Source organism: Trachurus trachurus (assembly GCF_905171665.1).
Source record: "Trachurus trachurus genome assembly, chromosome: 22".
Taxonomy (NCBI): domain Eukaryota; kingdom Metazoa; phylum Chordata; class Actinopteri; order Carangiformes; family Carangidae; genus Trachurus; species Trachurus trachurus.
The window spans coordinates 25314757-25333550 of NC_139907.1; the positions used below are offsets into that span (position 1 = coordinate 25314757).

The 18794-nt window shown below is 44.2% G+C and overlaps 1 protein-coding gene across 1 annotated transcript; it reads left to right on the top strand.

Annotated features, from left to right (window-relative positions):
* The first annotated feature begins 9355 nt into the window (after window positions 1-9355).
* Window positions 9356-18416, top strand: bmf1 (BCL2 modifying factor 1). Its single transcript, XM_083998756.1, has 4 exons — window positions 9356-9491; window positions 11463-11659; window positions 12310-12512; window positions 17330-18416. Exons 2-4 carry the CDS (start codon window positions 11488-11490, stop codon window positions 17444-17446), a joined length of 492 nt encoding a protein of 163 aa, XP_083854882.1. The 5' UTR covers window positions 9356-9491; window positions 11463-11487; the 3' UTR covers window positions 17447-18416.
* The last annotated feature ends 378 nt before the right edge of the window (window positions 18417-18794 follow it).

The window sequence follows — 18794 nt, forward strand, 5'->3', positions numbered from 1 at the left end:
TTCATTATCTAAATTCTCTCCCACTTGAAAGGGGACCCTTCCCCTCCATTAATAATTGACATTTTATTACTCTCCCCCTCATCGTGGCAGGCGTGCACTTTGATGTGAGCCGCGTTGTTTTATCAGTGCAGTTGTGCGTATTGATCGCTGAGCAGATAGGAGGACTATCAAAGGGATTCCTCGTGGGGCGTTCGACACCCGGTCACCTCATTCTCCTGGAATGTGGTCAAGCGCTGGGTCTGGCTCGCTCTCACTTAGCACAAGTCTTCACATCCTTCGGCTTCTTATTCGGCCCTTGTGCTGCTTATCTGGGTTAAATATTCACAGAGACTATAACAAAGCTATAGTGAAATGACATCATCTAGAGTGGAAGGAGAGGATGAGTTCAGAGGCAGGGGTGCAGGGGGGGGTGGTGGTGGAGGTTGTGGGCTGGGGAGGGAGGGGGGTTTCCACCAAAAGAAGCTGTGAGTGCTGCTGTGTGGACTGGTTTTTCTCCATTAGGTCTCGTGCTCTGGCTGAACATTACAGTGAATGATGATGTCATTCATAATGTTCATTACGGTCCACTGGAGATGCCTATCTCCAGCTGAGTACCAAACAACTGTGGACATGATGTAAACACTGTAAATTACAGTAGGTTGTTGTGCAATGGATGGATGGATATTCTCTCCCTATTTGGATTAGGATCCACTGGGGGGGGTTAGGTTTGTTATCATAACACAACAACCCACCTAAACAATAAGTTGAAAACTAAGCATATTAGTTGCACGTGAGCCGTGGGGAAAAGTGCTCAAGAGTGCCGTGAGAGTGATAAGCACCGTCCGGCTGCACGTGAGGTGGATTATATCTTCAGGAGCTTTATATAATCCATCCATTTTGGCAAACACGGAGCTCCTTTGTTTATTCTACTGTATCAGACGTTCTCCCCACCTAAATACATATCATACATTTAAGTCCCACATGCAGTTGTGTTGTTCTAAAGGCCTGCCATTGATTGTTACTCGACACTCGCAGACCAATCGTCTAAAGCACTTAGAATAAAACACAGAGCGCAGCCATAATGAGCGTATCCTATTTAACCCAACAGAAAATACATAGTCCATTTTCACTACTGAACACTTAGAGACCATTAGCCCGCAGTGGTGTAAAAGCAGGGCGGCTTTCCATCATCAATATCCCATAAGTGGACCTTTACATGTACGCTAAGGACCTGCTGAAGTTCTCTTCTGTTGTGTTGTTGATGACTTGTCCGGTCTGACTGACAGTACTTTTTGTTTTCTTGGGATTAGCCAATCTGACTTCATCACAGTCAACGGGGGGGGGGGGGGTCACGTAACGCTGCCTGGAGGTCACTACGCCCACGTGACTCTCTCCTGTCTACCGACTGGCCTCAATGACAGGCCCATCACAGCCCTGCAGACCCAGACTAGACAGCGTGACCCAACCCCCACTTAAACACACAGGGACGCACACACATACACGCACATGCACATATACTTGCCACACTCTCAGACCAGAGTGTAAATTTTTAATGGAATATACATTAAGGAGCATTCATGGGCTGATACACGATGTTTCCCCACAGCTAATATTTCAGGAGGCTGTGTATCAGATCAGGATTGAATGATTGATTTTCTATCAGGCTGCTTTTCTTGAATGAATAATTCAGGGTTATGGCTTGTGACACCTTCGGCGTATTCTGTTACATGTTTTTCATGACGAGGCTCAGTTTGATTTTTGGAAATTTAATTTCAATATGGTAAAAATGTATTTAAAAAAACAAGATTTGGATGAGGTAAGAGGAATTTGTCTGTATGCACATCTGTTGTGTTTGTTTTCTCACTGCCCCTGTGTATGTGAGTCTATTCATATTATATATATGTTTCTTTGAACACACTTTGAGGACTTTGAGGGGTAAGTGTACGTGCCTGTTGACGACTTTCTCTCTTGGCCTCCTGTCTGTGATGAGAAATGAGAGACGGCGGTGTCTGAGGTCACACACTGATTACTTGTTCTCACACGGGGTCAAATGACTCCTAAATGTTTTGTTTACACTTCTATAACCACGTCTAGGCTCCGAACCAAGTTTAGAGAACTCAACTGTGGACGCTGACCTCCTGGAGTTGGCATCTGTTTATTGCTAACATGTCATAATATGTCACAACATGACAAGAAGAAAATGCGTTGTTATAACATGGGATTAACATATTAAAGGCCAAATTGTTATTTAAAGTGAGACACCACAGGGAAAATAAAACACTGCTTTTTCATGCATTGATCTGATTTTTGAGATTTTGGGCTATTTTTCTTCCTTTCATGTCTGCAGCCAATTATAAAAGTACGATTTACTTTAACAATCTATGGATTTTACAGTACAAGTCTTAGGCCGTTTTCTCAAAATGGGTTTTTCCTCAGACTCTGAGCCCAAAATCTCCACTTCAGCAGCACTTACAGACACCAAACCTTCCAGTTTCATTCCTGTCTATATTCTGTAGGTTTTCACAGAGGGGATTGTTGATATATCAGTCAAAGCCTGATTTAGGCTATACAACATTTTATTCCTAAAGGGCTGGTGACAGTATTTTCTTTTACAGAGTGATAAAAAGAGATATCCAAAATCCCCTCTGTAAAAACTTCTGACTCTAAAATGGCAACAAAATAAAACAAGAATTTTGAAAGTGGCTTTATCTATTTTTCAGATTCCGGTTCTGGAAATGTATGCAGATTAGCACATATTTCATTAGATATTGCCTCATTTACATATTTAAACATAAAATAAATTGTCTTAATGTCAGTGATAAACTTGGGAAGTTTCATAGTGATATATGTTAGTTAAAATTTCTACCCTATTCATAGTGTCCCCCTTAAAAATATACAGTAGCCTAGTTATTTTTAAGGATCACAAATAATGTGTCTGTCAAAATCAGCGGAATGCTAAGAATCAAAGCTGTGAACATGGTTTTCAGCACTGAGTCAGTTATAACCCACTGTTTGCGTCGGTTTGTGATAATTAGTATATAACAACTCTCTTTTCTCTGCCAGGCTCATAAAATCATAAATCACCCTGGACTAGATTTATGTGTCGATTCACAGCTCGATGAAAGAGGATATGGCAGTGTTTTTTGTTTAATAGCTCCTGCATCTTTCAGGAGCGTCTCCACTTTCAGCTGGCTAGCGTCCTAGATCTGGATGAACAAGTGCTGGATAATTATCCGCTCCAGTGTTAAGTACAAATTGCACAGACCTGCTCTTGAAAAGACTTGTTGAAGCGCATCAGATAAAGTAACTCTCCCGTTGGCTGCTAACTCGCACTTGCTTTCCTTGTTCCAATACAATCAATCTGAGAACACAGGAAAGTCAAGCGGACACACACACACACACACACACACACACACACACACACACACACACACACACACACACACACACACACACACACACACACACACACACAGCAGAATCAAAAGAAAAAACCTGACTTATCATGAAACCGTCTCATGAGTCAGTATGTTCTGTTTCGCCTGCATGACAATAACAGGAGCAGACTAAAGTCATATTTGATGTCCACCATCAGTCTCCTCACACCTGAAGAGTGTGACATCATGATGACTCTAAGCTGATAACCCGGCAACAAACCAGCAGTTGTTGTGAGGATAAAGGATTAGCCTTTGTTTGCTTTTGCTGCTCTTTGAACCAGAAATCGGTGAAAAGAAAAAGATCTGACATGAAAGCAGCAGCTTGCTGAGAGAGCACAGAACTGAGGCGCTCGCACTCATCAAAGCGGTTGAGTCACTTCATGAGCGGAGAGACGCACGGGGGGCTGCATGTGTGTGATTGTCTGTGCAGGTAAAGAGTTGTGTGTGAGATTTTGTGTCCTGTCTCCATGTTGACGGTGTCTGTCTGTCTGTCTGGCATATCAGGTCAGGTCTCTGTCTCCTTCCTACATTGTTGGCGGATAATAGCGTGTGATTAAATATGAATGCTAAGTATTTGGTGGATGGAGCCCAAAGCTGAAACCGGATCCAGTCCGGCCTGCAGACTGCATAATTAGCAGCTGATGATAGATGCCATTAATGGTGCTTTTCCACACACTGCTTGCAGGCCTGTGAGCTGGACCTGTGCGCAGCAGCAGGCCGCCTTTGAGCCATCCACAGTTAATTAAGCCACAAATAAATAAATCCTGATACAGCTGTGGTTCTGTACTCTCTTAAAAGCCAGAGCGCTGATTGCAATCTGCTTTATTTAAATGGTTTCATGATCAACTTTGATTAAATATTAAGCCATTTTGTTACTTTTTTATTTGATCTCTTTTTATTACTACCTCTGGGGATTTCATGTTGAAAGCATGATGAAAATCCTGTAGAAAACAATATCAGCATTTCAAAGTGCTGAAGGACCAGTGTGTCGCCTTTAATGATGGAGAAAAGCCCTTTGTGTGCGCTTGAAGAGCTGTGTTGAGGCTTTTTTTTTTTTGAGGGGGCCTCTTCAGATTGTCATAACCCTGGTGTGAGATTGACTCATTCATGGCGAGCGCTCTCCCAAGTCTTCATCCTCGGCTTCTGCGCTGTGCGGGCCTGTGGACACCGCAGCGCTGCATCACATCAGAGGGAGAGACAGAGTCATGTCCACAGCTGTTAGGACATGCCTGCTTTGAGGTGCCGTGGCTTTAATGTGTGGAGAAGATTAAACAGGGGGTGGTTGGGTGGGGGGGGGCTTTGTGCGGGCTGGTCAGCTCTCCCACACAGCTATCCAATCTTATCCGTTTGTGCACGGGTGCTGCAGCCAAGAGTGAGGAGAACTCATGAGGAGTGAGAGGAACAGCTTGACACTCCACTCTGTCTCATTAAGTGAAGCCCAGAGTCTCAGAGACGACTCCTCTCCTTCCAGTTGCCGGCGGGCAAAAATTACCACGAGAAATCTGAAGACAGGCTTCTGTATTTCAATTGATTCTTCTCGCTTGACATGAAAGCATCACCTGCAGTCTGTGAAGTGTTGGGTAGTACACACTACAGCGCCGTGCTACGTGAGGGCAGCAGTCGCCTGCAGTGGAGATCAAGTGGTGGCTGGTTCAGCGAAGGGTCAGTGTATGTAGAGCAGTTACACATGCCACAACAGTTTCAAGTCTCCGTCTTCCTCTTTTCCCACAGAGAAGAGTGAAATAAACATGTCTCAGCGACACACTGTGAACTAACACGCTGACCCTGGGTCTGTGGTTAGCACTGTACAAACATCACAGCAGTGTGGTTTTTGCAAGGTTGAACAGTCACTCAAACAAGAACAAATAATTTCCTGACAGAGCTTATGTAAAACAGAATTCACTACGTTGGTCATGCCTAAAAAGACTTGGCAGGATTAACCAGGCAGCTGCATCACAGGATAAGACTGGTAACAGCATTTTTTTATTGTAAAAAAAAAAAAATTAAAAGACATCCAACAATGTGTTAGTTGTTTTCAGCTTACCTACCTCTCAGCCACAAGCACACTCACTTTATTTAAAGATCACACCGTTTATAGCAAAAATGCTGTGGGTCACTGATGTGTTTTATTGGTCTTTGGACAATATTGAAAGTCTATGATACATAATAATAATAATAAAAGATATTATATCATAACGTATCAGGGTTTGTGTACAGAGAAGGCACTTGTTTAGTGAATAAGTTCATTTTTTGTGTGTGTGTGTGTGTGTGTGTTGCAAGGGATTTGTTTATGGAAATAAATATAGAATATCACCAGTCTTGTGTTTTACTGGAAATTTCAGAGTGAGGGTGTGTGCAGTCATCATCCAGACTACTGGAAACACAAAGAGGAGGGATTCCCCTAATGGTAAATACTCATGTGATGACCTCATTCACTGAATATAAAACAGAATTTTTTAAAATGGTGTATCATGGGGAGAATACATTAAGCTATAGCCATATTTCTTTTGACAGTAAGTTTCTGTTATATATTGGATTATAACACAGGTCTTTTAGTCTTTGAGTGTGAGGTTTGGTCAACAGTCTGCAGCCAGACAAAGATGTGTGTTTACCAGACAGCCCTTACAAAGGTGTCAGCACTCTCTGCTTTGGCGGTCAGATCAGGTGACATGTCTTCATAAATAGCCTCACCTTCACAATTTCTAAAAGAGGCTGGGACCGAGCACAACGTTACCCCACTGGAGCTCTCCGCACCTAATTCATTACTTGCTCCATTACCACCTGAGAGGACACGAGAGAGGCTGTAGAAAGATGGACAAACCTTTCCCATTACCCTTTTCTCTTCATCTGTAACTGCTGCGCTATCCGCCATATAGCAGATATACAAATAAGTGTGTACTGTAAGGAAAACATTTGTCCCCTTCTGGGTGGTACTAGTTTATACAATATACATGAGAGTGGAGGCAAATGTCAGACATTGCATACATTACCCAGGTCATTTAACTTTAAAAACAACAGATGTCCATGATTACATTATAAACACACCCAGGCTATTCCCACAGGAGGTATACACAGATCCCTATAGTGCCTGTGTGTGTGTTTGTGTGCCAACCTACAGTCTTAAAGTTTCTAATGCTGGCAAATCCTTCAGTGCTGTTGACACTTTGCTGATCCTGACCGTGTCGTCTTCTTAGAAAAATCCCTGAAATGCTTCTTGAATTGAAGCAGCGATATAAAGATAGAAGCAGCAGATTAGTGGGTGTCTTCAGGGCAGAGGAGTGCCAAAGAGGGCAGGAAATCAAGCTCCCTTTTGTTATCAGGTCACTGCTTCAGCATGGTCTCTGCCATTGGGTCAGTGTGCCGCACTTGTCTCATGTAACTGGCTCGCTGTCAAGATGCGGTTGCCATGGAAAATGTCCAGTTGGAGCAAATGAAACTCCTCCTTTCTAGTTTCCAGGCAGGATTCACATGCTGAGAATGTTTTGGTGTGGAGACAATGTGTGTGCGAGCATGTGTGTGTGTGTGTGTGTGTGTGTGTCTGTGTGATAGATCTGTGCGCAAATTCATATAGAGAATGAGATATCAAGAGGGAGAATGGGCTTTTGATGTTACAGAGGAAGTAGGGCATGTGATTGTGCAGCGATGTGTGTTTGTGCATGATTATGTGCACGAGTCTGCGCACACACATTTTTCCAAGTGTGTGTGTGTGTGGGTGTGCATGTACTGCTCCTCAGAATCAGCTTTCTGATGTAACATAAACTGATGCCTGCCCTCTCTCCCAGGGTTCTCAGACGTCTGTGGGAACTTGTTTATGAGCACTTGCAAACAGCGTCACTGACAATGTTGGAGAAAAGGAGCTCTGCTGCAACTAATGCTCCCACATCTTTGTGCCTTTTGTTGTTTACACTGCTCACTCATGCAAGAAGTGATCGGGTTTCCAATATAAATGAGGAAACCCATCCCCACCCAACCTCCTTCTATATTGCACCCCCCACCTCTTTGGATGGGCCACAGGTGGGACAAGATCCAAACCTAAGAAATCAATTCAAGTAGGACACAAGAGGCAGAGATCCGTGACTTCTCACACAACTCAGTGGTGGGACATGATCACAGCTGAAGGACAAGCAGAGCGCCAGAGGAGTTGGGGGCGGGGTGATGCAGAATGCAGAATGTGCGCCCCACTCCAGCTGTCTAAGGGTTTATTGATCGGTGATAGCACTGAGGGGAGGGGGCAGGTCACTGGTGCCTTTCATAACAACAAGCCTACTACAATCAACTCAGCATGGACATGGTTAGCTGTCAAGCTATGTGCTTGTTGTAAATAATCTAGGGGGAGGAAATATGTAGGTTGAATACTTAATTAAAAAATGTTATAGTGGCTTTTCATTTTCCACAGACATTAGCCTACTAAGAAATGCAGTCAATATTATCATCTGTGCCTGTAGTAGTGAATGTGATTTACTTTGTAAAGTTTGTGTTTATAACATTAGGTAATGCCTAATTTATAGATGCAACATAACTTGTAGCATGGAAAAAGAAAAGAAGGTTCCACCACACACAATGGGGTAGCCTACATTCAATTAATTTATTGTTAAAAACAGCAGCAACATGTTTTGAACATGATACCACCTGCACCAATGTGGAATTTTATCTGAGCTGTGCAGGGGCAATCTCTTCTCTATTATAACTTGTAGCATATTTAAAAAAAATTATATATATACATTTTTTTTTACCATTTCTCTGTAACAGTTTAGAGTTTTAATCACTTCTATGATGGGTTGCCAGCAAGTCTCTTATGACTGTCATGACTGTAAGACCTAACGTATGGTGTCAAGTCTGATCTATATCAATAAACTGTTTGTGTGCTCTGCTACAGGTGCATAATTAGATTGATCAAGATCTAGGTCAGTGGGATCTTTGTCATTTCCACCTGCAGTGAATAAAAAGTCATAACACTTTCTCAGAGGAGTTTGTTGATTTAACCAGAAAACACGTCAGGTTGCTCAAAAGCTTATCACATTCTACAATTAGCCTAAATGTGAATAATGTTTAAATATGTTGGACAACGTTGAAATAATTTGGCACAGTGTATTTGCCAGTTTATTGACAAGGCTACAAAAATCCAATATAGCTACCCAGATAAATGGATAATAATATAAAAACAATAACAAAGAAACTTAACTGGCAGTCTAATATTCTCTGAACACAACCCAACAATAGAATAAATCACTCATATTATTACTGTAATCTGTTACTTAGGCCTCTGCATGAGACAAGGACAGGGGATAAAGTAATGCTGTAGTAGTCCATTTCTCTACATGCGCTAAACACAACTTCCCTGTGACAGCACTTCACTTTTTTTTTTGATCAGATGAGTTTAGTAGTAGCGTGAAAGCGGTCTCGTGCTACTGGGAATTTCCCGTCCACGTGTCTGAATACACATAGAGAAGGCGGGATAAAAACAAACCCACTGATTGGTTGAGGCGAAGCACCATTAAAGGGACAGCCCCCTGCTCTGGTTGAAGTGCACTGCAGTTGGCCGATAGAAAGGCTCCTGGCTTTAAGGAGGACCGTGCTGCGTTCAGGTGCTCCTTGGATAATCTTACTTTCCCAGCTGAGGAGTCTATTCTTCCGACTTCGCTGTGTTCATGTACAAAAGGTCGGATCATGGAAGCAACAAAGACGCAACAGATAAAGTGTGATGTATTTAACTTATCGGATCGTTGAAACAAAAATCCCATAGCTGTTTCCAATAACTCCACTTTCCGAGTTGTTGTTCCGACTCGAGCGGGCGTTCACGTGCATTTTCCGATTTGGAAACTCATATTTCCGATTATCGAGAAAGCCGTGAATGCAGGGCTATTTACTAACTTTCCGCGCCACGCCCCGGCGGCGGAGTCAGTTTGGAGCTGACGTCGGCGAAATGAAATCGGCCTGCCGCAGTTTTCCTCACAGAATGGAAGTAGTCGTGGAGGTGATACGGACTAAACTCGCTTGACTTAGCAGGATATTGAACTCGGTGTCCTTTTCCCCCCTGAGCACAAGACAGCCATAACAACGAAGCCCATCTCTGTGGTAAGCTTCTCGGTCATACATTTAAACACCTACTCGGTGTTGCACTTTGCACTTTGCACCTGCCGTCGGCACGAAGTGTAACATTTAAGAGGCTCTCGCGTCCATAGGAGGGAACAACAACAACAACAACAACCACGGTGTTGTCGCTGAAACAGCTGCAACAAATGTGTTTGGACATGTTTTGAGTTCATTTCTGTACCGAAACGTGAGTAGAGTCCAAGTGAAGGAGGTATTTTGTTGAGCCCAGCATGTCATTCATACAGCGGAGATTTGAAATATACCGGCTTTCCCGGTTTGCACAGCTCAGTCGGTGAATGGTCTTCACACAGTCGGTCTGTTTTGCTGCCTGTGTTTCTGTCGTGTTTAAGTCTTCACTGAAATATGGTGACAATCATTTTCTCCATTGTTAAAATCAATGTAATGGATTAGTTATAACTTAATAACATAAGGCGTGAACTGGGGGTCGTTAAACTTTTTTATTTATCTTTTATTTTTTACTTTATTTCACGTCACTGCAGTGTCCTTCAACACCAACTGACATAGTTAAATCAGGTTTTGTACCTATTTTTGCGTTCAGGTTTGCTTAGCGTGTGATCTATTACAGTAATTAGACTTTTGGGAAAGAAATGTCGCGAGATTGTGAAGTTTAGGAGATCATGTGTCATTTCAGGACTGGACGTGTATAATGTTAGATAAGGAGGGAATGATGTGATGTGAGACTCCTGATGTAACTGTGTCAATAAGAGCGCTGCCTCACCACCACCACCATTAACCACTAACCCCACCTCTCCCTCCTTCCCTTTTGTCCGGTTGCTGTGTTTTTTGCAGCAGGGGGAGCCACCGGCTGACACTAACACTAGCTCACTGCCCGCCACTGTAAAGCGGTGCAAGGAGGCAAACCTTGGACATATAGCCTAGGAGTTGAGCCTTGTTTTTTTTTTTCTTCCATGTTCTTACTCTGTGTTTGTCAAAACAAAGCATTAAGTGGTTTTACACACAGGGTTTATTGTGAACGCACACAGTATATCGTGAGGTCTGGGCATGCTAGAGACAGGCCACTCTGCTTATGTTGGGTGAAGAAATTAAAACTCCCTCTCAGGGAGCTGGCGAGCTGACAGACCAGGGCAGGGAGAGTGGCTTAGGATTTTCCTCAAAGACTGTCATTACGCTTTTGCTGTGGACCCTAATTTGGAAGTGTGGTAGTAGTCTAACCCTGTATTACAACTCAATGGTGACTTGGGGGTTAGTTGGTGAGGCAACTTGAATTTCACCCATATTTTGATAACTCTTTGACCCACCATATGATTCAGGGTTGAGTGGAGTGCATCACTTACATTGGAGAGATTGCCAAGTGATCCTTGGGATTCTTGTGGTAGAATTGCTTTAATGAATCATAACAAGATTTTTTATTATTCCTGGTATCAAGTTTACATTCTGTTTGTCTTTCACATACTTGTATGTTTACTTGCTATGGTTTGCTGTAAAAGTACCCCATGTAAGCCGGTCATGAAGAATCCAGGCTCCTGCTCAGCGAGGACAGTCTACCTCTCATTTAACTCTGTCAGCCCTAACTTCCATCTATGTAAATGTGGCTCCCAACCACAGTGAGTTGTGTGGTTTCATCATTGAGATGAACACAGCCATTTGTCTAAATAAGCGCTGAAGTCTTTTCCACAAATGAAGGCATGATCCCTCCCTCATTCTCTCCTCCCAGCTTGTCCACTGTGGTTTTATTGATTTGAGGGCACTCATTATAAACCAGACAGATTTCCTATAATGATAATGAACGCTTTTGGAGGAATGAACGAATAATGAATGTGTTTGAGATGATCCCATCAGGGCCTAATGTAGACCTATCCAAGGTTACCGGCGTTAGTGAAGGAATTTGGGATTCATACTGACTAGATGGCATTTTTTCTATCTTCAATTGTCATAATAACTTCTTTAATTGTCTCTCCTGTTGATTTTAAGGTTGCTCCTTACAAAGTGCCCCCGTATGGACGATGAGGAGGATGATGTGTTTGAGCCAGACCCCCACTGCTGGCGCACCACATTCAGGGAGGTAAAGTGTGAGGACCGGGCCACGCAGACACCTGGCCCTGCCCTGCCACTGAACAACGGCATGCTGCCCTGTGGAGTCGCAAAGGAGCCCAGACCACTCTTCTACGGTGAGGCTGATGATGACATTTCAAAAGAGTAAAAAATGGGACTTTGGCTGTGCGTGATAAGCGCGTTGTAAAAAACTTGAAGCACGGAACTATTATTTGAGATTTGCTGTGAGAAACGGGCAACAATGTTGTTGCACTGATCTCACCCCTGGCGCCTGATAGTCGCGATCACGGCAGCTTTTATGGTCTGTGTGGAGTGTACCCAGCTGCTTTGCTATTCAAAAGGCGCCAGACTGGCATTGTGACTGAGGGGACGTGACAGGAGTGCTCACCTGTGTAAGCAGCAACTGTACAGAGAGCTGATTATCGGTGACAGCAAAGTTACATTGGCGCCATACACAAGTAATCATTCCAAAGTAGCTCTGTGGCAACTCGCTGACCTCAAATCTGTGTCATGCGAAGGCTGCTGTGTGTGAATGAAATGACTCATAGCGTTTGATTAAAATGAAATGAAACAGCAAGGAAAGCTGGAAAAGTTGTGATCGAAGTCGAAGCCGGTAGGACTTGGATCTTCGAAACTGTTGCGTTATCAGCATAATCCTGATCACAGTAAGTCCTATCAGGTGTCATTGCTGTGCCCAGATTGTTGGACAGAACGCTTCTTCTTCTTGTTTCACAAAATAATTAATATCAGCCTTGACGCTCCGCAGGCAACGCAGGTTTTCGATTGCACTTCCCGGCACATTTCGAGCTTGCCGGGGATCAGGAGGTGAGGCGACAAGGAAGCAGAGGGGAGCAAAACGGGATGGAGCAGCTACCACGACGGCAGCCCGTGGCGCACAGCGTGGAGGCCTGCATTGGCCAGAAACTCCAGCTGATAGGAGACCAGTTTCACCGGGAACATCTACAACTGGTGAGGAGGAGCGACGCACACACACTAAAAGACGGACACCGTGGCCTCTAGTTTGATCATCACAGTGCAGCTTTTCAGTGATACTCTGATTGGCCGTCAGTTTTATGAATGTTCCCCTGACAGCTGACACAGGAATATACTCCTCTGAGTGATATATTGTTACCTGTAATTTCCACCAGGCAAGCACATTTCTACCCTATTATTAAGATAGCGCCTAGAGAGGACACTCAAGCAGAGCTGGTAAAATAAAATGGATTATTACTATGGAGATACACTATTTTACAAATGAAATTAGCACTATGATAATATACCGACAGCCAAGTGTTTCTCTTTGATTTACCTGTGCAGGAGCTGTGGCTCTTGTGGGCTAGAGGGAAAGAGAAACTTTACTAATCTAAAACAAAATTTTGTAGATTGAATAGAAGCAGATGATGAAATATCATTATGGGTTTCCACTGCTGTGTTACGCTGCTGATTATGCATATATCAAACTAGAGGACAGTGTGTGTTATGTGTGCCGGCATAAGAGCGCTTTTATTAAGTCAGAGCAGAAAAAAAAAAAAGTTCCGTCCACACATTACCAACACAGTCACACACTTTTTTCTATTCATTTTTGGATCTCAAAGTTTTACACTGGGTCAAAAGTTTGCTCTCTTTTATTTCGTTTGCTCCATAATTGTTTTGAAGAGGTTGTGCACATGCAGAACTTTAGCCCAGCGCCTCAAACCCCCCTCCTCCTCCTCCTCCTCTCTCTTCCCTAAAGCCAAAGACATTGCTGAACCAGGACAGCCCTTCCCCCACCTCACCATCCCCAGGCCCTCCCCCTGCCTCCTCTTCCTGTTTATTTCTCTCTCCCTTTCTCCCTCCTGTTTCCTCAGTGCGCTGCGAAGGCAAGTGGCACGGAGAGGATGCCTGGCCCTAAAAACAAAACAGCAGCTCCATGGTCAGGGTGACACTGTCCACTTAAAGTCTGCAGCTGAATAATGTCACTTGTGTGTGTGGGGGGTGTGCTGTAAAAAAAACCCTGCAGCACACTGTTGCTTCTTTCACCGAACCATCAAAAACTAGAGTGCGAGTGCCTCGTCGTCGGTAGCGGTTAAACAGTCAAACGTACATTATTTACTCACAACGCGGCACGTTTAGACACACATTCGCACATACTGACACGTCCAGGAAAAAGCAGAAGTGGCGGGAGTAGGTAAACATGTTGTAACCCGAAGCTCAGCGCGTGAGCCCCGAGGGAAGCAGCTGTGGTTGCAAGGAGTCTCCAGTCAGCCCCTTTCCTCGGCGAGGAGCGGCCACAAGAGACAACCCAAATAAGAGGTCTATACAGCCATAATCAGGGGAGGGGTGATGGTAGAAGCTTATACTGTATATGAGGGATGGAGGTTTTGAAATTAACCTCAAATGATCAAGTAACAACCATCTTCAGTTGTCTTAAAACCTCCCATTTGGGAAACAGGACCCACCCTGCTCTGTCTATAATACACGTTTTTTTTCTTTTTTTTTTCTTTTAACTCCGAAACCTGAAGTGTCAGACAGTTTCAGATTTTCTCATGCGCTTATCAAACTGTAGTTATTTATACCCGACAGCTCAGCATGACTCATGTATTGTGACACTGGCAGATGCACACAGACAACCAGACAGTCAGACAGGGAGGGGTGAGGGGTGGGGGGGGGTGCTGTGAAGTGTGGATCTACTGACGCACAACAGAGACAGGCCTGGGTCAGGGGATGAGGAAGTGGCTTGAGCTTCTTTTTTGCTGGTTGAGTAAACAACAGTTAGGACAGTCAGAGTGAGAGCAGCCCTGTGAGGTCACATCCTCTACACATGTATATTGCGGTGCTGAATGACTGATCAAGAGAATAATATTTCTACGTTGGAGCAGGAGCCGACTCTCAGCGTGATAACTGCTGACACACGGCTAGGTATCTGCCCGTGTGCTGACTGTGCTGTGTGTGTGTGTGTGTGTGTGTGTGTGTGTGTGTGTGTGTGTGTGTGTGTGTGTGTGTGTGTGTGTGTGTGTGTGTGTGGCTGTCACAGAGAGATGTTTTTATAACCCGGGCACTGATGCGTGTTCTGGGATGCTTGATTCCTCTGTGATTTCTCTCCTGTTGCCTGTTTGCTTCAGGTTGTGCAATTAATAGTGTCGTGCGTGCATGTGCGCACGTGTGCATGCTCATGCATGAATACACCCATACTTGTTTTTCTGCTTTGTGCTCATCTCTCACTTCTCACTATCACACGCTCTGACAGTCAATACAAAAACTCTCACTAGATAACAGTGTTACTGTTCATCAGCTCTCATCGCTGTCTGCTGCTGTCAGTAGGGTGATTGCAGTTAGTCCGTGCAGACACTTGTCCCTGAGCGATCCAAGTGCCTTTGGTCCGCCGCTCCTCTTGACGGATTTGCGAGCTCCGTGGTTGTGAGTGTTCTCCACGGGAGCCTGTGGCCCCCGGAGAAAGGAGGAGGAGGGGGTGGGGAGGGGATTAGGTAGCGAAGGAGCGCTGGTGGATGCTGACAGATAAATTGCTCCTCAGTCAGAGAGAGAGACAGAGAGGGAGAGAGGGGCTAGAGGGGACTCGGCGGTCCCCGGAGGACGGCTGACATTAGCCGGCCCCTGCCATTTGAGACACGGCAATAATGACAGTCACAATGGCAGGAAGACTGCTTGAGCCGGGGGTTTAGGTTTCATCCCCATGTTTTTTTAAAAAAGAGGCGACTCCTGGTTGCTTTCGATAGGAGGTGTTGAAAGCAGGGTTGAATATCGCGCGCGCATGTGTGTGTGTGGGTGTGTGCGCTTTCGTCTGAGTGTGTGTCTGCTCATACTCAGGGTTTGTGGCTTTATCTCTTCCCCCGTTTCAGTGAGGGCACGACACCCTCTCCTTTCAGCACTTGTGGAGGCGAGGGGGGGGGGGGGGGGGGGGGGGGGGCACTGGAAATAAAAACACACAGGGCTGGGTTTGGATATTTACTTTTCATTCATTGTTCTGTGATGATTTGTGCTGATGCCGGTGTCCGTCAGTGCCGTCCTCTATCATCCAATACTACCGCTCTTTGTTTGTACTTTTCCTGGACTCCTTGCCTCCTCCCTGATGTGACTCAACCCACAGGTTCTTACTATCAACTATCGAGGCTGGCCTGTTTGCTCAGGCGATAAGGCAGAGCTTCTGAGCAGCTGGTTTGACAGACAGCCTGCATGGGACGCTGATAACGCAGCGATCAGAGTGATGACACCAAGCATCTGGCCAGACTCTATCGCCAGGCTAAATTTAGATCCCAACTTTCATTTCGACAGTTGGTGGCGTGACTCACGACTAAGTTGTGACAGGCCTGCGCACACCTCTTTGTTTCTCTCTCTCTCTCTGTGGTTCTCTCAGCTTAATAGAGCGGAGGGCAGGAGGTCAGCGTCACAGGAACGCTCTGTTTCTGTTTATAAAGATTAATTGCTTCTCATGTAGCTTGTAGTAAACACGAGCTTTGCAGCATGATAAATCCCTCAGTGGACTTGTTTAACTCGTGCAGCTTTTACTATCTAATGTTGAAACTGTAAGCACTATATAAATATTATGCATACTGACGTACAATATAAATATAATTGTGCAGTTGCCCTGCGTTCCTCCTCTCTGATCCCAGAGCTGTAACTCACTCTAGTCTCATGTAATTTAGTTTTAAATTGAAAGGCATCAAGGTACGCCAAGTTGAGCCTCTGATGTATGGAGGTGAGCTCATCCTCTCTGAGCTGCATGTAAATATGGCCTGTGTTTATACAGTATGAGGCAGATGCTATGCTATCATAATGCCCTTTATCAAAATATCCCCAGGCAAGAATTAGATGTCATCCAACAGAGAACCGGTTTTATCAAGATTCACTGTGATTTTTTCTTTTACGTTTTGATTTTTCTTTTGAACAAACAGCGTGTAGGGAGTACACATGTCGGTTTGAACCTGGCAAAGCTTATGCAACACCACGCAATACTCACCGCAAATTGATAAAGAGTATGGAAAAACACAGAGACCGATCACAATGGCTGGTAACTAGGTCAATATTTGGACACTACCTCAACAGTCAAGTGTAAATTTGACTTATCTAATCTCTGACTTTAGATATTTCTACCAAGAGATGGTTGTATACTTTGGTGCGTTAGGGGGAAAAAAAACTGATCGCAAGTCACTTTACAACCTTTATGTTCTGAAAATAGAAAGAGTATTATCAGGCGAGGCGGAGTCTGCCTTTCGTCTGCAGATGAGCTGCTGGACTACTGTACCTGCAGTGTTTTCTACAGGCTCCCTGCCTCTCGTCGAGGGCTCCCTAATCCCATTTGGTGCAATTATCTTATCTCAGCTTCTCAATGGCAGAGATAGCATTATCCTCCCCTAATCACACACAATCCAATTGGCTCTACAAAAACCTGAGAGAGTGTCCTCCTGCGCCACTGGCTGCTGCCTGGTCGCTGCCAGAAAGATTAGAAGAAGTGTGACCGTATGATGAATGTGTTTATGGCTCGGGAATGTCTGCTGGGATGCCTGGATTGTGTAGAAGGGGATCCCACACACAAAGGGAAGGCCTCTCCAATAAGTATTGTTGTGGACAGAGGCAGACTGTTGTGAAAATATCAGCATCGTTCCAGCGTCTGGCTTTGTCTTCTCAGTTGACCCCCTCACTGTCAATCAGCGTACATCACAGCCAACACAAACTCAAGGCTCACCCTCCCGAAAAACCCAAACCAGTGGCTATTTTCAGCGCTGCATTGTGTGATTGAGTTTCATAGAGTGAACTAACTGACATGCATTTCATCTTTTTTGTTGTTTCAGTATCATCAAAACCAAAGGAACCAGGGGCCGCTGTGGTGGCGCCTGGCCGCGGCTCTGCTCAGCCTTCTGTTTGACAGGGGGTTAATTGCTGGAGGAGGTGGAGCAGGACGGAGGTGAGGGGCGGGCAGGAGGGGGGGTTCTCCCTCACATCCTTTCCTTCCATCTCTACGATGAACTGGACTCCTAATGGCACTGTCAAATCTTAACACGGGTCTGTTTTTGTGGGGGGGGGTGGCGCGATAGAAAGGAGACAAAAGGTCACCGCGGGACGGAGACAACCAACTTTTATAAAAGGTCGTGTGTTTTTTTTCTTTCTCCAAGAAGATGCCATGATGCTCCGAGATTCCTCAACAGGACGATGTTCATATTTTTGGTATAAGTGTGGTGTAGTAGTTTTGTACAGTACATTGTTCTTGTTGAATTTTTTGCACTTCAACATGTATCCATCTTTAGATGACCTCCACAGACCCTGGGAATGCCTTATTCAGTGTCTTCTGCCAGAATGAGTATTGAGCAATTTTGACAGGCAAGATGAGACGGTCAGGAAATGTGGGGTGAGGTTTTTTTTTCTGAAGTTTCCCAGGTGACCAGTCAAGTTGATTTACTAATTTTCCAAAGAGGCAACTTCTCAGAACAAAGCATTTTGCACCCCACCTCAATGGAACATTTATCTTTTGTTATAGTCTTTATTTGTCCTTGTGTGTTTTTTTTTTGTTTGTTTTTCATTCTCCTCCATTTTCTTTGGTATGGTATTAAGTATGAACACGATCCCTCAATTTCATTCAAAAACATTGGAAACAAATTCAAGTCTCGCAAAAAAGTCTGTGCACTAAGAAATGCAACCTCAATATGCACATACGTTTCTACATTTAAATTTTTTTTGGGAAGTTGTAGCGTGAAGTGAAGATGTGAACACCACTCACAGGCAGCAAGCACTGGACGATGCTGTTGGCAATATTAAGCAACAGGATAAATGACATAGCAAATTATTATGAAAAAAAAGAAGTACAAAAATTGTGGTTAGCTGTAATTAATAGGTGTTACATTAATTTACAAGACCTCTGAACAGCAACAAACAACCCAAGAGTGAACAGTTAAGACTAACCTGCCACTGAAATCACATTGTTCAAAATGTTGAGGTTTTCTTCAAATATTTTTTTAACAAATTACGGTATGTAAATTTTAAGTTTTTAATGGGCTTTATTTGCCATATACCAGTTTGGACTTAATTCTATTTGGCCATTTTATCCCTGTATTCATCAGACAACACTGACAGTTTTGTCATCCTCGTTGCTCAGGAGTGTTTGTTGCTGTGCAGTGCAGTGGGCGTCTTGCCAGTTAACCTAACATGTATTACTTACAGCTACCTGACAGTGATGTCACACATTGAATAGATATTTAGATTTCAGTATTGTTACGTTGACTTCTGCTTGCAAGGAAGACACATTTTAAAACTAACACTGTG